The sequence below is a fragment of the Mesoplodon densirostris genome, chromosome 2 (assembly GCF_025265405.1).
Source record: "Mesoplodon densirostris isolate mMesDen1 chromosome 2, mMesDen1 primary haplotype, whole genome shotgun sequence".
In the NCBI taxonomy this organism is placed as follows: domain Eukaryota; kingdom Metazoa; phylum Chordata; class Mammalia; order Artiodactyla; family Ziphiidae; genus Mesoplodon; species Mesoplodon densirostris.
Window position 1 is genome coordinate 119,292,909 of NC_082662.1, and position 14,782 is coordinate 119,307,690.

Genomic DNA, 14,782 nt, shown 5'->3' on the forward strand with positions numbered 1-14,782 from the left:
CAACCTTCTCTGCCTCGCCTGCACATGCAGAGAGCAGCTGATGGGAAGCCAGGGTCAGCATGGAAAATAAAACTGACATACAAACTTCCAATCTTCTTTGTCTTCCATTTTACAAATAAATTCTCAGAAAACACTGAAGCTAAGTCTGAGTCTAAGAGTAAAGCAGAAACCACATTTCCCTTCTTTCTTCTTTTATTCCACATACCAGCTCATTACAAAGTTTATATTTGGGCTCTTTTAGGCAGTGTGGAAGAGGTTCCAGCATCTGGAGCAGAGGTGGCACTGGAGAGAAAAACTCCACTGCCAGAAAATATTATCAAAAGATATGTGACAACTTAACACCTACAAACTTGAACTCATTCACCCATCTCCAGATAAGCCCTTGCTACCCTTCTAAACTCTGACCTAGCTGTGCTTGACAAGTCAGCAAAATAAAAAGGCACAGGGGAGAAATTCCTTGGAACTTAAGACTAAGGACAAAGCCAATGGCAAGAGAGTAAGTTACATATAATACCTGAGTTGGAGCTTGCAGGGGAAGCCAACAGAGAGCTTCTGGGCCAGAATACCTGGTCACTTCACCCGACCTGTCTGCATGCCAGGACTTATCCTGTCAGTAATGCCTGAGCAGAGAAAAGAGCTCTGGCCTTAGATGACTGGGCTGAGGGATGCAGGGGATGGGATAAAGGAGCAAAGTGCTTTTGGGAGACTAAGGATTGACATCATCCCCCACCCTTGCCCCGAATGCAAACAATGAGAGGACTAGAGTTTGAGCCAAAAACAGAATCGAGAGACCCGGGCAAGGTGGATGAGAATTTCAAAGATCCCTTCTGGTTCTAATAGTCTACTTAATGATATAGTCTGCATTCAGGCTGGCGCTGGTGACCCCACTGCTTGGAGGTTAGCACAAAAAATCAGAAGGAGCCAAGTGAGGACCACATAGATCATTCAGCTTACACAGAGGCAACAAGCCAGGAATCTCGCTGCAGGGTGCAGTCTTTATACCTCTTGTTCTAGTACCTCACTCTTATGACCACTAAAACTCAGGCCTGGGGTCCACCCATCCCACACAAATGCCCTCCCAACCTGAGCACCTGGATTAATCATCAAACCCTGACACTGGCTAAGCTAAAAGGAGATTGGCCTGTAGAGTGATTCTGGACCACAGACAAGTGCTGGCCTGGGGGAGGGCATTCAGCCCTGCATCTCTCTAGAATGGAATGCAAGACAATAGGTTATGATCAATAAAAGATTCACTGGCCCCTTTTGACTTTCTTATGACTACATGCCTACTGTAGAATTCTCACTAAGACTCCAGTGTTTTGGGTTTGTTCACTACAGATGATAGAAGAAGACCTATGGAAAAGTAGGAAATGAAGCAGGCAACAGTGAGACACACCTTCAAGTTCCAGACTCTTCTCCACTTATATTCAAGCCATAGAAGCTTTGGGTCTATACTGGTCCCAGGTCCCCAAAATTTAGAGGAAACCAGAAGAAAGTCTGAAATAGCCTCACACCAGGACAAGAGACACACAAGAAGCAATCCCAACTGCAATGAACCATTCTAAACTCTAAAACCGCTCTGGATAAACCTCATCAAGAGATGGCTGGGTTCTTTGTAGCTCCCCACAGCTTAGGAGGAATGAAAAGGAAGAAAGAATAAGCATCTCAGCCATCCCTTAGAAGCTCTTAACAAGACTATCTTGGGTAGTCAGTAAAATGCAGTTGCCCAAACTGCCTCTTTCTTATCTTCTGCAGTCTGAAAACCTTGTAATAGAAAGCTACTGAATCCTTCTTGACTCTAGGTCTCAAAAAAGAAAAAACAAAAAAATTTATGGTTAGCTAGATACAACCTAAGAGCTGACCACCTTTCACTACCCAACTCACGATCCTCAGGCTTCCTTTTTGCCCTATCTCTATGGAGGCTGTCTGTAGAACTCAAAGGACAGGCAGACTATGATATGATCATGGGTTGTATATCAGTCAAACAACAACAACAACAAAAATGGTCACGGCGGGGGAGCATGTTTCTCTCTCCCTATATATGCATATATATTATGTGTGTTTGTATCAATATACAGACCATATTCTGATTTTCCCAACTGTCAGAAAAAAATGCTCCTTCTAGCTTGTATCCGCTAATCCAGGATCTATTCAAGATCACTACTTAGCTACCTACTACAGTGTGTAGGATGGTGTGCCCTGAACGCTAATGCTTTTGTTTTGGAAAAGGTCCATGCCTAAAGATACCTCACTCAGGCCAGAGGTTCTTCCCTAAAATCCCTTTCTCCTCTTAATAAACCGTGCTGTAGAGGAGCAGAAGACAGGAAAGGGAAGAAAATATTCCATTAAAACCTCAGCACCCCCAGACTATACTGTCTTTTTATTTAGCTGGCTAGACCTCTAAGACGTGGTATTACATTGTCAGAGTGAGAATTCAGTGACCCTGCTAAAGCCTACCTTAATGACTGGAGAGAGCAGGGAGCCAGCCAGCCCAGCACACCATACTCACCACGCCTCCCTTGTCCCCCTCCATGAACTGAATGATCTGGCAGGATGATTTCTCCCAGAGGAAGATGTGCCCGCAGTCACTACCGCTCACCACAAACTCACTCTTGGGGCCATAGAAATTGACGCCTTTTACTGAAATGACAAATGAAGGAATAAACCACATGAGAGTTGGCATCAGGCCGACATATATTTACCTCACAGGAAATTTAGTTATTCACAAATCTAAATCAGCTAAGAGCCAAAGAATTTCTTTCACTTTCACAAAACAAATCAAGGGATTATGCATGTATAATAGACAGAATAAGAATCACACCAGTTCCAGAGACTATTTATATTCTCCTAAAGAGATCCATAGAGCTGAGGAGTTTGCAGTCCTTAGCAACAGCCTCAGTCTCATTAGTTTGCATCCTACGGAGCAACCATAGGCCTCACTAACGCTTCACCTGTCCCAACCTGAATGGCCCCAGCTCTGCCCACTCCTAGGCAGCACTGTCTTATGCCCTAGGATTATCTTTGGTACGTATGCTTCACTGGTACCTTGTCAATGCTTCCTGGGTCATTAGGTGACCTAAGACTGATGAAGGTATATGCCACAATTGCCTATAAGAAGCACCTGAACTGTGCTTGTTACCAAGACTCTGAACAACAGGGCTCCACCCCCTGAAATTAGTAAGAGAAGCCAGGAGTCCCAACTGCTACGTCCAGTTCCATACCAATCATGAGACTGGAACACTTTCTTCTGTATGCCCAAGGACTAAGATCCAAGTACAGGTTTTTCCCTCTCCTCTCACCAGCTCAAGAGAAAAAGGAAAACTAACTGCTCTACCCAGTCAACATTATGGCAGACATCTGATAGGAGCATTAATAGCAACAAAGAGCAGTGATTCCAACTTTTCTGTACATTAGAATCAAAGGGAGCTTTTTAAAAATCCTAATCAATGTGCACCCCACACCAATTAAGTCAGAATGGATGGGTATGGAAGCCAGGCTTCAGTATCTTTAAAAGATTGTCAGGTGACTTCATTGTACAGCAAAGTTTAGGAACCACAGACAGAACAAAAAAGGCCAATCGTCACTGCAAACTTGGGTGAGGTGCTATCACCATTTCTCCTCTTCTGCCTCACTCAAAAGAATTATTTCCTCCTCTTCCCTGTAAGTACAAGCTCACCCCCCTATTTTAGGCAATTCAGTACCACTAAGGAGGGCTTTCGCAAACTCCCTAATAAGTCTTTTAATCCTGAAGCTACCTGAAATCATAAGAAAAATATAGTCAGTCGAGTCTCCTTACACCCAAACCAAGTAACATCACTGTAGTGGTGAGAAATGCTCCTGAGCCCTCTCTCCTCTAGCACAGGAGGGCCTATGAAAACTCCAGCCCAATTAAGCTTGTTGTCACTTGGTGACAGATGGCCTACTCCTTTAGGTAGCTCTTATTTGCACAACCTGCATGAGATACTGGGGTTCTTCAAACCAACAGACTTGGGGTACAGAAACCTAGAAAGACAGTCTCACCTGTGGCGTTATTTCTGTGGCCCTTATATCTCTTAATATACTGGGCCCCATCACTGTGAGAGGAGTTGAAGAGGTAAATGTCTTCATCATTGTAACTGGCCAGGAGCTCTGCCAAGAACAAGCACACAGCAGTGAAGGCAAAGGCTGAAGAAAGCTAGGACCAGGAGTTGGGGGTTGGGGCGGGGCTTCTTGCCAGTAGTGCCCCTCCTAACACCCAGGTATAGCACCCATCTTACTCAGTTGGAACAGCAGGCAATTCAGGTGTGTAGGGTAGACTAGGAACACGCTGCCAACCCAGGGGTAGCAGAATGCTCAGGAAGATCATACCCATTAGTTCAGGAATGAGTCAAAGGCATAAGAACCTGCTCAACCAAATAGCCTGGGCTTTAGGACAAGCCCTGCCAAATATCATCTGCAGCATTCTGCAAGCGCCTGGCATCTCCAAGGGTCATCTGCTGCATCCTCCCGCTGTGTGCTCACCATCAGCAACCACTCCCCAGCTGCTCCACTCGGAGCTATAGCACAGTGGTGAGCACTGGAGGGCACATGCCTCACTGGCTCAGCAGCTCCCTAGACAGAGGGGGCATGCCAGCCTAGGAGCTGGGCCCTGCTCACGTACCTGTGCCGTCGTGGCTGTACACAAGACAGGTGATGTTTGCTTTGGACTCACTGTTCACCTGCAATAAGGAGCAGATACTGACTGATGCCCCACCCCCCCATTTGTTATACCATCTTCAGGAAACAGGTTTTCCTTCAAACTCCCCTATATCTTCTCCCAGAGATAGATAGATAGAGATAGAGACAGAGAGAGAGAAAAAGAGAGAGAGGGAGGGAGAGGGAGAGAGAGGAAGATAGACAGAGAGATAGAGACAGGAGTACAACTGATGAAACTTGACCACCTCGGGGGGAGAGGTCTTTCTACTGGTTGTCTTCTGTGTGCTAGCCATTATATATATATATTATCTCATTAGGCCGTACCATCATGGTACAAGGCAGTTATCTGTATCTCTATTTTGTCAATAAGAAAACTGAGGCTAACAGAGGTAAGGTGACTGCCCAAGATCACAAGACTGGTAAGTGGTAGAGCCAGGATTCAAATCCAGGTGTCTGACTCCAAAGTCCAAGCTCTTCCCACCATACCAACAAGTTTGGGGGCAGGCTTGGGGTTGAGTCAGGGAAGCCTGGAGCCACTGGCCCTTCATGAATCTTACCAGGTGATGAGGGCAGAATTTCTTGAGTACTCCATTGTTTTCATTCTCATCAATTTTCCTCTGGTCATAAATCCTACGGTGGAAGAAGCAATGAAAAGGTCAAAATTTACAAACATCCCTTGAAAAGTTGCAATTCGATGTAGTGGCAGTAACACCAGTCAGCTGGATGTCAGGACAGATAAAGGACATTCCCCAATTAAGCTTCTGGCTCAGGTTCTTCCTCAAAAATCTTCTCCCACCCCTCTTCCAAACCAGAACTCTTATCCAGGTACTTCTCATTTCAAGTAGTAATTCTAAATTATATTATTTTGAAGTGGCTTATCTCTTCTCTCAGCTTTTATATCATTTACTGTTTATCTGCACTGAAATAACATTATTATAGAGCCTTTTGCATGTATGTTGCCTCCCCAATACAGTTTATTACTCATGGGCAGAGACCATGCTTTATGTAAGTCAGTGGGTCTTGAATCCCTTTTCGAAATTTTATTTGGCTAGTTCTTCCCACAACTATTACAAACCAACACCTATATCTCAAGACTCACTCTCTCCTTCCTTCATTCTCATCAAGCATCAAACTACCTTCACCTTCCTCATCTTTCCAATCCAAACTTTAATCATTTGTGCAACTATTTATGACACATGGATTAGGTGCCAAGTATTATGCCAGGTGCTAGAAGTATAGTGAGGAACAAGACAGATCTAGTCCCTGTCTTCACCCATCAGTCTCCTCCAATCTCAGTCTCATCCCTCCACAGCTGCTCTTGATCTCATCCCTCCAAGGACCTTGCTTGATTGATTAGTCCATTTCTCACTGATTAGTCCTCTTCCTCACCATTGTCTGCCCATTTCTAAAAATCCTTCCACTGACCTTTCCTACTCTGGCTTTTTCTGTCCTTCCCCCCTGTAGTAGAATTACTGAAAAGAGCAATTTGCATTCAACATTTTCACTCCCTCACCTCCTATTCATTTCTCGTTCCATTCTAATCTAGCTTTGGCCTTCAACTCACTACTGAAACTTCTCTGGCTAAAGTCATCAGTAATCTAACTGCCAATACCAACAAGATACTTTTTTAGGTCTTTCTCTCTTGTCTTGACATTGTTCATTACTCCTTCCCTGAAACACTTTCTTTCCTTGATGTCCAACCACTCTTTAATGTTGTTCATGGGCCTGTCTTTGTCTACCCCTTAAATGCTGTATGTTCCTCAAAGGTCTGGTCTTAAGTTCTCCTCTGATTCTACATAAGGAAATTTTAAAACCTAGCATTCAAGTATGTGTGAATGCCCAGAAACTGTGCTTATGTGTATTTTTCCTGGGAGAAGGGATCATGGTTCTCCTTATATTCTCAAAGAGGCCAGAGACTCAAAAGGGAGGAAGAATTCTGCTCTATACTTTCTTTTGGTAATCAAATTCCATTAACACTTTACCACCTATATGTGGATATGTCTCTTAAATCTGTGTCTCCAGCCCACACTTGTTCTGAGTGAGCTCTAGATTTATATCCACATGCCAAATGAATGTTGTAATGGAATGCCCAAAAGTAAAATCATTCTCCTTTTTAAGCTAAGATCATTCTAGACCTACCCTTTCCCCCAAATCTTTGTTAATGGCACCATCCTAAATTCAGGTGGCCAAACCAGAAATCAGGTCCTTTCTCTATGTATCTAGTTTCTTTCCTGTCAATTTGACTTCCTGGGTATATTTCTTGACTATATCTGCTTTCTCCACCCTTAGGCATTTTTTGCCTACATTATTTATAGTAACCTTCTGATTTCTTTGCTCATACTGTCACCAGAATTATGTCTAAAATGAAAAATTTAATGTAAATTCCCTGTTTAAATCTCTTCAGTGATTTTGTACTTTCTACTAAATAAAGTCCAGACTACTTAGTATGGCTGCCTACCACTTCTCAAAGATCCTATGCATTATACAGAAAACAAAAAAACTATGCTTCCTTGAACATACCATGTCACATCTTGTTATCCTAATTCTACACATATTGTTCCCTCTACCTGAAATACTTCCCATTTGTCTTTAATATTTCCTCTGTGAGAAAGAACAGCATAGTGAAATCGTTTCCACCATATTTAAGGCATCTGAACTGAGTTCAGATACTATGCTACTTATTAGATGAGCAATACTGGGTAAGTTACTTAATATTTTTAATCCCTATATATATCTGCTTCTCCTGAATCCTCCTTGAAGGCAGAAACTATGTCTAATCAAGTGTGTACCTAGCACACAACAAATGCTCAGTAAATGCTGGATGAATAAACGAACGAATCAAGTATTCTCCATAATCCATTAATATCTTGCATAAATAGACTATCCAGGAAATGTTTTTTAAATGAACCAATAAAAAAAGAAGACAAATAGGAGACTGCTGTACTACCATTACTACTCTTCAGCAAATATAGCAGCTGATAATCAGATTTTTTTCCCTCTAAACTAAGTCTAAATCAACAGCTCTCAAATGTCACTAAGACATCATTATCTTCCCAAGTCATCAAATTACTAAAAAATTTTAAATATTCAATATCTTGTTGTATGGACCATTCCGTGTTCCTCTGTATCCAATGCTCTTCTTTATGAGGAAATCCTTACCTACCCTCCCCTTTCTTCCATAAGTATTTATTAAGAACCTACTATATTCTAGATATGATGCTTGAGACTAGGGGTTGGCAAACTTTTTTTTTAAATTTATTTATTTTATTTAATTTTTGGCTGCGTTGGGTCTTCGTTGCTGCGCGTGGGCTTTCTCTAGTTGCGGCGAGTGGGGGCTACTCTTCGTTGCGGTGCGTGGGCTTCTCACTGTGGTGGCCTCTCTTGTTGGGGAGCACGGGCTCTAGGCAGACAGGCTTCAGTAGCTGTGGTGCACAGGCTTAGCTGCTCTGTGGCATGTGGGATCTTCCTGGACTAGGGCTCGAACCCGTGTCCCCTGCAATGGCAAGTGGATTCTTAACCACTGTGCCACCAGAGAGGCCCCAAACTTTTTCTTAAATGGCAAGGCAGTAAATATTTTAAGCTGGCAGGCCATCCAGTCTCTATCACAGTTTCCAAACTCTGCCACTATAGCATGCCACGGATGTATGTGAACAAATGGCTATGGCTGTGTTCTAATAAAGCTTTATTTACAAAAACAGTGTAGACTGCCAAGCTCTGTGCTAGACAGTGGTGATACAAAGATAAATACAAAAAAAATCCCTTATTATCTGCACACAGGACAGGACCTTGACATTAAAAAAAAATTTTTTTTTAATTTTTAAGACTATTTTCTTAAAGCAGTTTTAGGTTACAACAAAACTGAGAGGGCAGTATAGAGGTTTTTCATACACTCCCTACCCCCACACATGTATAGCCCCTCCCATTATCAAAATCACTCATCAAAACGGTAGTTTTTTTTTTTTTTTTTAACCAAGGATGAACCTACACTGACATATGATAATCACTCAAAGTCTACAGTTCACCTGAGGGTTCACTCTTGTACATTCTACAGGTTTGGACAAATGTATAATGATGTATATCCATCATTATAATATCATAGAGTACTTTCATCGCCCTAAAAATCCTGTCCTCTGCCTATTCATCTCTCTTGCCCCACCCCACCCCTGGCTACCATTGACCTTTTTCTTATTTCCAGTTTTGCCTTTTCCAGAATGTCATACTGTTGGACTCATACAGCATGTAGCCTTTTCAGATTGGCTGACTGGCTTTTTTTTTTCACTTAGTAATATGCATTTAAGGTTCCTCCATGTCTTTTCATGACTTGATAGCTCTTTTCTTTTTAGTGCTGAATAATATTCCATTGTCTGGATATACCACCATTTATTTATCCATTCACATACTGAAGAACACCTTGGTTGCTTCCAAGTTTTGGCAGTTATGAATAAAGCTGCTATAAACATCCACGTACAGGTTTCTGTGTGGACATAACTTTTCAACTCCTTTGGGTAAATACCAGGAGCCTGACTGCTGGATTGTATTGTACCAGTGTGTTTAGTTTTGGAGAAACCGTCAAACTGTCTTCTAAAGTGGCTGTATCACTTTGCATTCCCACTAGCAATGTATGAGAGTTCCTGTTGCTCCACAGTACTCACCAGCATTTCGTGCTGTCAGTGTCCTGGATTTTAGCCACTCTAATAGATGTGTAGTGGTATCTCACTGTTGTTTTAATATGCATTTTCCTGATGACATATAATGTGGATCATCTTTTCATACACTTGTCATCTGTGTATCTTCTTCAGTGAGGTGTCTGTTAAGGTCTCTGGCCCACTTTTTAATTGGGTTGTTTTCTTGTTGCTGAGTTTTAAGAGTTCTTTGTATATTTTGCATAACAGTCTTTCATCAGATGTGCCTTTTGCAAGCATTTTCTCCCAGTCTGTGGCTTATCTTCTAATTCTCTTGAAAGATAGTGTCTTTCACAGAGCAGAAGGTTTTAATTTTAATGAAGTCTAACCTATCAACTATTTCTTTCATGGATGTCTTTGATGTTGTATCTAAAAAGGCATCACCGACGGACTTCCCTGGTGGCCCAGGGGTTAAGAATCCGCCTGCCAATGCAGGGGACACGGGTTCAATCCCTGGTGTGGGAAGATCCCACATGCCATGGAGTAGCTAAGCCCGTGTGCCCCAACTACTGAACCTGTGCTCTAGAGCCCACGAGCCACAACTACTGAGCCTGTGTGCCACAACTACTGAAGCCCACGCGCCTAGAGCCCGTGCTCCACAACAAGAGAAGTCACTGCGATGAGAAGCCCATGCACCACAACAAAGACCCAACCCAGCCAAAAATAAATAAAATAAAATAAATTTTAAAAATAATAATAAAAAATAAATAAAATAAAAAGGCATCACCGTACCCAAGGTCTTCTAGGTTTTCTCCTATGTTATCTTCTGGAGTTTTATAGTTTCGGGCTTTACTTTCAGGTCTATGATCCATTTTAAGTTAACTTTTGTGAACTGTGTAAGGTCTATGTCTAGATTCAGATTTTACATGTGGATGTCCAGTTCTTTCAGCACCATATATTGAAGAGACTATCTTTTCTCCATTTGTTACCTTTGTTTCCTTGTCAAAAATAACTTGACTGGGGGCTTCCCTGGTGGCGCAGTGGTTGAGAGTCCGCCTGCTGATGCAGGGGACATGGGTTCGTGCCCCGGTCCGGGAAGATCCCACATGCCATGGAGTGGCTGGGACCGTGAGCCATGGCCGCTGAGCCTGCACATCCGGAGCCTGTGCTCCGCAACGGGAGAGGCCACAACAGTGAGAGGCCCGCGTACCGCAAAAAAAAAAAAAAAAAAAAAAAAAGATAACTTGACTGTATTTATGGGGGTCTATTTCTGGGCTCTCTATTCTGTTCTTTTGATCTATTTGTCTATTTCACCAATACAATGCTGTCTGAATTACTGTAGCTTTAGAGTATTGATAGGTCTTGAAGTTGGGTAGTATCAGGCTTCCAGCTTTGTTCTTCTCTCTCAATACTGTGTTGGATATCCTGGATCTTTTGTCTCTCCACACAAACTTTAAGAATCAGTTTGTTGATATCCATAAAATAACTTGCTGGAATTTTGATTGGGATTGCACTGAATCAACAGATCAAGTTGGGAAGAACTGACATCTCCACATTATTGAGTCTTCCTATACCCTGGACATTTTAAATCAAATAAAGAATGGTTTCAGCACTGTCTCAACACCCTTACTGCATTTCTCTCCACAGGCCTCCAGGTGTCCACTAATTTGTTACCTTAAGCCTCTCTCTTCCCTCCTCACCTCCTCTTCCCCTAACTTGCCTTTAATCTAGTGTTCTCTCAATGTTGCTGATAAAGATAGGGGAGCAAAGTGACTATCCACTGACTGTGTTTTATAAACCAGGGCCTATATCAAATCCTTTAGCAATAAATTTACATGTCAACCAATCACACTGCCAAATCTATCACCACAGGATTCACTCATCTGATACATTCTCCTTTTCTTCACTCCTATAAATTCTTCAACCAACCTAAACAGGATTTAGTGGCAGAAACTCAAATCTATACCACCCTCCACTTGCTTACCTTTTTTCTTTCTCCCTGCCCATCCCCCCTTTTTGGTCATATTCCAAAAAGCATGACTCTCTTAGATGCTCCTTCACAATCCTAAACTAAAATTCAGTATTTATGATGTGAAAGCCTTGAGGATGAGTAAGCTATTTCTCTGTATTCCCCTAAAGGAATTTCTTCAGGCTAGTGAAAGCTAATGGTGTTATGATATAAAATATTCAGCAAAAATATTTTCAAATTTGTACTGACAGGTGAGCCTAAAGTTCTTTCAAAGAAAGAAACAGAAAAGAGGAATTCCAAAACATTCAACTGGCTGAACTGAAGAGGTGCCAGAGAAATTGAGGATGACCAGAGAAGAGCTAGGGTGTGGAAGGGCCATCTGCTCATAGGCGATCAGTGTGCCTCAAAATCTACATGTGCTTCTGTCGTGTAAACAGCCTATCACATGCTAAGAATTTGGCATGTACAAAGGGATAAAGGATACTGAGGCTGATAAGAAATAGAAGATCTGAGTATTTCTCCTTGTGATGAAATGCTAAAACTAATTTCCAGACCCACTCTCACCCTGAGAAAGTATTAGCGTTGGATAAAAGCATTATCAATTGCAGTTCTCAATACAGCCAATGCCTCCACTCTCCTCCAAACATCAAGGTCCTAGTGGTTGAATTATCTAGAGACACAGACTTTTCTATGAATCCAGAGCTCTAAGCAGGAAATGCAAATTCAAAAATTCAGTAAATGCTTGATTTGGAGGACGTAGCACCTGCAAGTTCTGACAACTACAACCCCTTTTTGGATCAACAGCTTATCTTAAAAAAAAAAAAACTACTGCTGGGCTTCCCTGGTGGCGCAGTGGTTGGGAGTCCGCCTGCCGACGCAGGGGACATGGGTTCGTGCCCTGGTTCAGGAGGATCCCACATGCCGCGGAGCGGCTGGGCCCGTGAGCCATGGCCGCTGAGCCTGCGCGTCCAGAGCCTGTGCTCCGCAACGGGAGAGGCCACAACAGTGAGGCCCGCGTACCGCAAAAAAAAAAAACAAAGAAACAAAAAACTACTGCTAAACATATTCTATCGGTCAACAGAGGAAAGGAATTTAGAAGGCAAGGGAAACAGGGGAAGAAGAAGAGAGCAACAAAGTTGCCCAGTTCTCTTGTGGCAGGATTCTTCAACAAGTTAAGATCATCTCTCAGGTATTTCTAAAAATTTAGTCCCATCCCTGTGATTATTAATAAAATTAATTACAGAATACAGTTATAAAAATATCCTCTTATTTAAAAAGGAAGATGGGACTTCCCTGGTGGCACAGTGGTTAAGAATACGCCTGCCAATGCAGGGGACACAGGTTCGAGCCCTGGTCTGGGAAGATCCCACATGCTGCAGAGCAACCAAGCCCATGCGCCACGACTACTGAGCCTGCGCTCTAGAGCCCGCAAGCCACAACTACTGAAGCCCGCATGCTTAGAGCCCGTCCTCCCCAACAAGAGAAGCCACTGCAATGAGAAGCACACGCACCAAAACAAAGAGTAGCCCCTGCTCTCTGCAGCTAGAGAAAGCCCGCGTGCAGCAACAAAGACCCAACGCAGCCAGAAATAAATAAATAAAATAAATTTATAAATAAATTAAATAAATAAAAAGGAAGATAATGCTTTTCATCCAGCATCAGGAAAAGCATAAAGTCATTCATTCTTCTAGTGATCCTTTCCTTCCTCCCTTTCAAACTGATGATCTGTCAACCAAAGAAATATACTTAAAAATAGGCCAATTGCATCATCAAAAAATCTACGAACAATAAATGCTGGAGAGGGCGTGGAGAAAAGGGAACCCTCTTGCACTGTTGGTGGGAATGTAAATTGATACAGCCACTATGGAGAACAGTATGGAGTTTCCTTAAAAAACTACAAATAGAACTACCATACGACCCAGCAATCCCACTACTGGGCATATACCCTGAGAAAACCATAATTCAAAAAGAGTCATGTACCACAATGTTCACTGCAGCACTATTTACAATAGCCAGGACATGGAAGCAACCTAAGTGTCCATCGACAGATTAATGGATAAAGAAGATGTGGCACATATATACAATGGAATATTATTCAGCCATAAAAAGAAACGAAATTGAGTTATTTGTAGTGAGGTGGATGGACCTAGAGTCTGTCATACAGAGTGAAGTAAGTCAGGAAGAGAAAAACAAATACCGTATGCTTACACATACATATGGAATCTAAAAAACAAAATGGTTCTGATGAACCTGGTGGGGGCAGGACAGGAATAAAGATGTAGACGTAGAGAATGGACTTGAGGACACTGGGAGGAGGGGGAAGGGTAAGCTGGGACGAAGTGAGAGAGTAGCACTGACATATACACACTACCAAATGTGAAACAGATAGCTAGTGGGAAGCTGCTGCATAGCACAGGGAGATCAGCTCGGTGCTTTGTGACCACCTAGAGGGGTGGGATGGGGCAGGGGAGGGAGATGCAAGAGGGAAGGGATACGGGGATATATGTATGCATATAGCTGATTCACTTTGTTATACAGCAGAAACTAACAACACTGTAAAGCAATTATACTCCAATAAAGATGTTAAAAAAAAAATAGGCCAATTGGATAGGGATGGGATATAATTGTGACAAAGGGCCAGAAGGAAACTAACTGCTACACATGGCGACTGAATCCATGAACTTTGTTCTCCTTAGGATATATCTCAATAGACAGTGTTACAAGAAATGTTCATAGTAACAAAGATATCACTAAAGATAAAGAAAAGTGGTTCAGGATACTGGGAGCCAAAAACCTGAAGTTCACAATGAGTACTCCCAAGTCAAATTATTTCTGTATCTGAAACCAGCATTCAAAATTTCTAGTACGTGTTAATTTACATATGAAAAATGGTGGAAAATATTTACTAAGAGAGCACTTGCTAGTAAACCTGGGTTTATGCCTAGCTGCTATGTGGAGAACTTGGTCAATTCATCAAACTTCTTTAGAACTTGATAATATCTATAACATGTTAAGCCATCCCTCAGAGATTGCTGCTACATTAGAGAACAGAATATGTCAGAGGAAGTTTAAACTCTTTGGAAGATGGCAAAAAATTAAAGATGGTGGTTAATGAACTCCTAGGCAGTTCATAGCTTTCCATAAGGGACAGCTGGTAGTACACAATACATCACAGTCTCAAACTCTCAAAGACACAAAAGAGCCACAGACTCACCTTACAAACTGATCTCGTCCACCCACTGCAAACTGGTGGGTATTGGCAGGATTCACATAGATTGTATACAGCCCCACCTTCTTCTCCTTTTCTTTTGTCACCACCAGTTTCCTTCAAGAGTAGAAACGTATATAAGTTATATTCTCCAAAAGATCCAGATAGTCAGGGCAAGTGAGAATAGAGACAGTAATGCACACACAGCTAATAAGAAACCAAACAGATTCTCACTTGGAAAGAAAGAAAGATGTGGTTTTGTTTGTTCATACATTGGAACAAGAAAAAAAAAACAAAACCCACCACAAT

The 14,782-nt window shown here is 42.2% G+C and overlaps 1 protein-coding gene across 3 annotated transcripts in view; it reads right to left on the reverse strand.

The window, feature by feature from the left end:
- Positions 1-14,782, reverse strand: part of DCAF8 (DDB1 and CUL4 associated factor 8) — a 43,377-nt gene that overhangs the window by 2,790 nt on the left and 25,805 nt on the right. For all 3 annotated transcript variants that reach the window (XM_060090800.1, XM_060090799.1, XM_060090798.1), the window contains 5 exons: positions 14,480-14,590; positions 5,232-5,304; positions 4,640-4,697; positions 4,021-4,128; positions 2,510-2,640 (listed from right to left, as the gene is read on the reverse strand). In XM_060090800.1, coding sequence (XP_059946783.1) covers positions 2,510-2,640; positions 4,021-4,128; positions 4,640-4,697; positions 5,232-5,304; positions 14,480-14,590 — 481 coding nt within the window. The remainder of the gene's footprint in view (positions 1-2,509; positions 2,641-4,020; positions 4,129-4,639; positions 4,698-5,231; positions 5,305-14,479; positions 14,591-14,782) is intronic.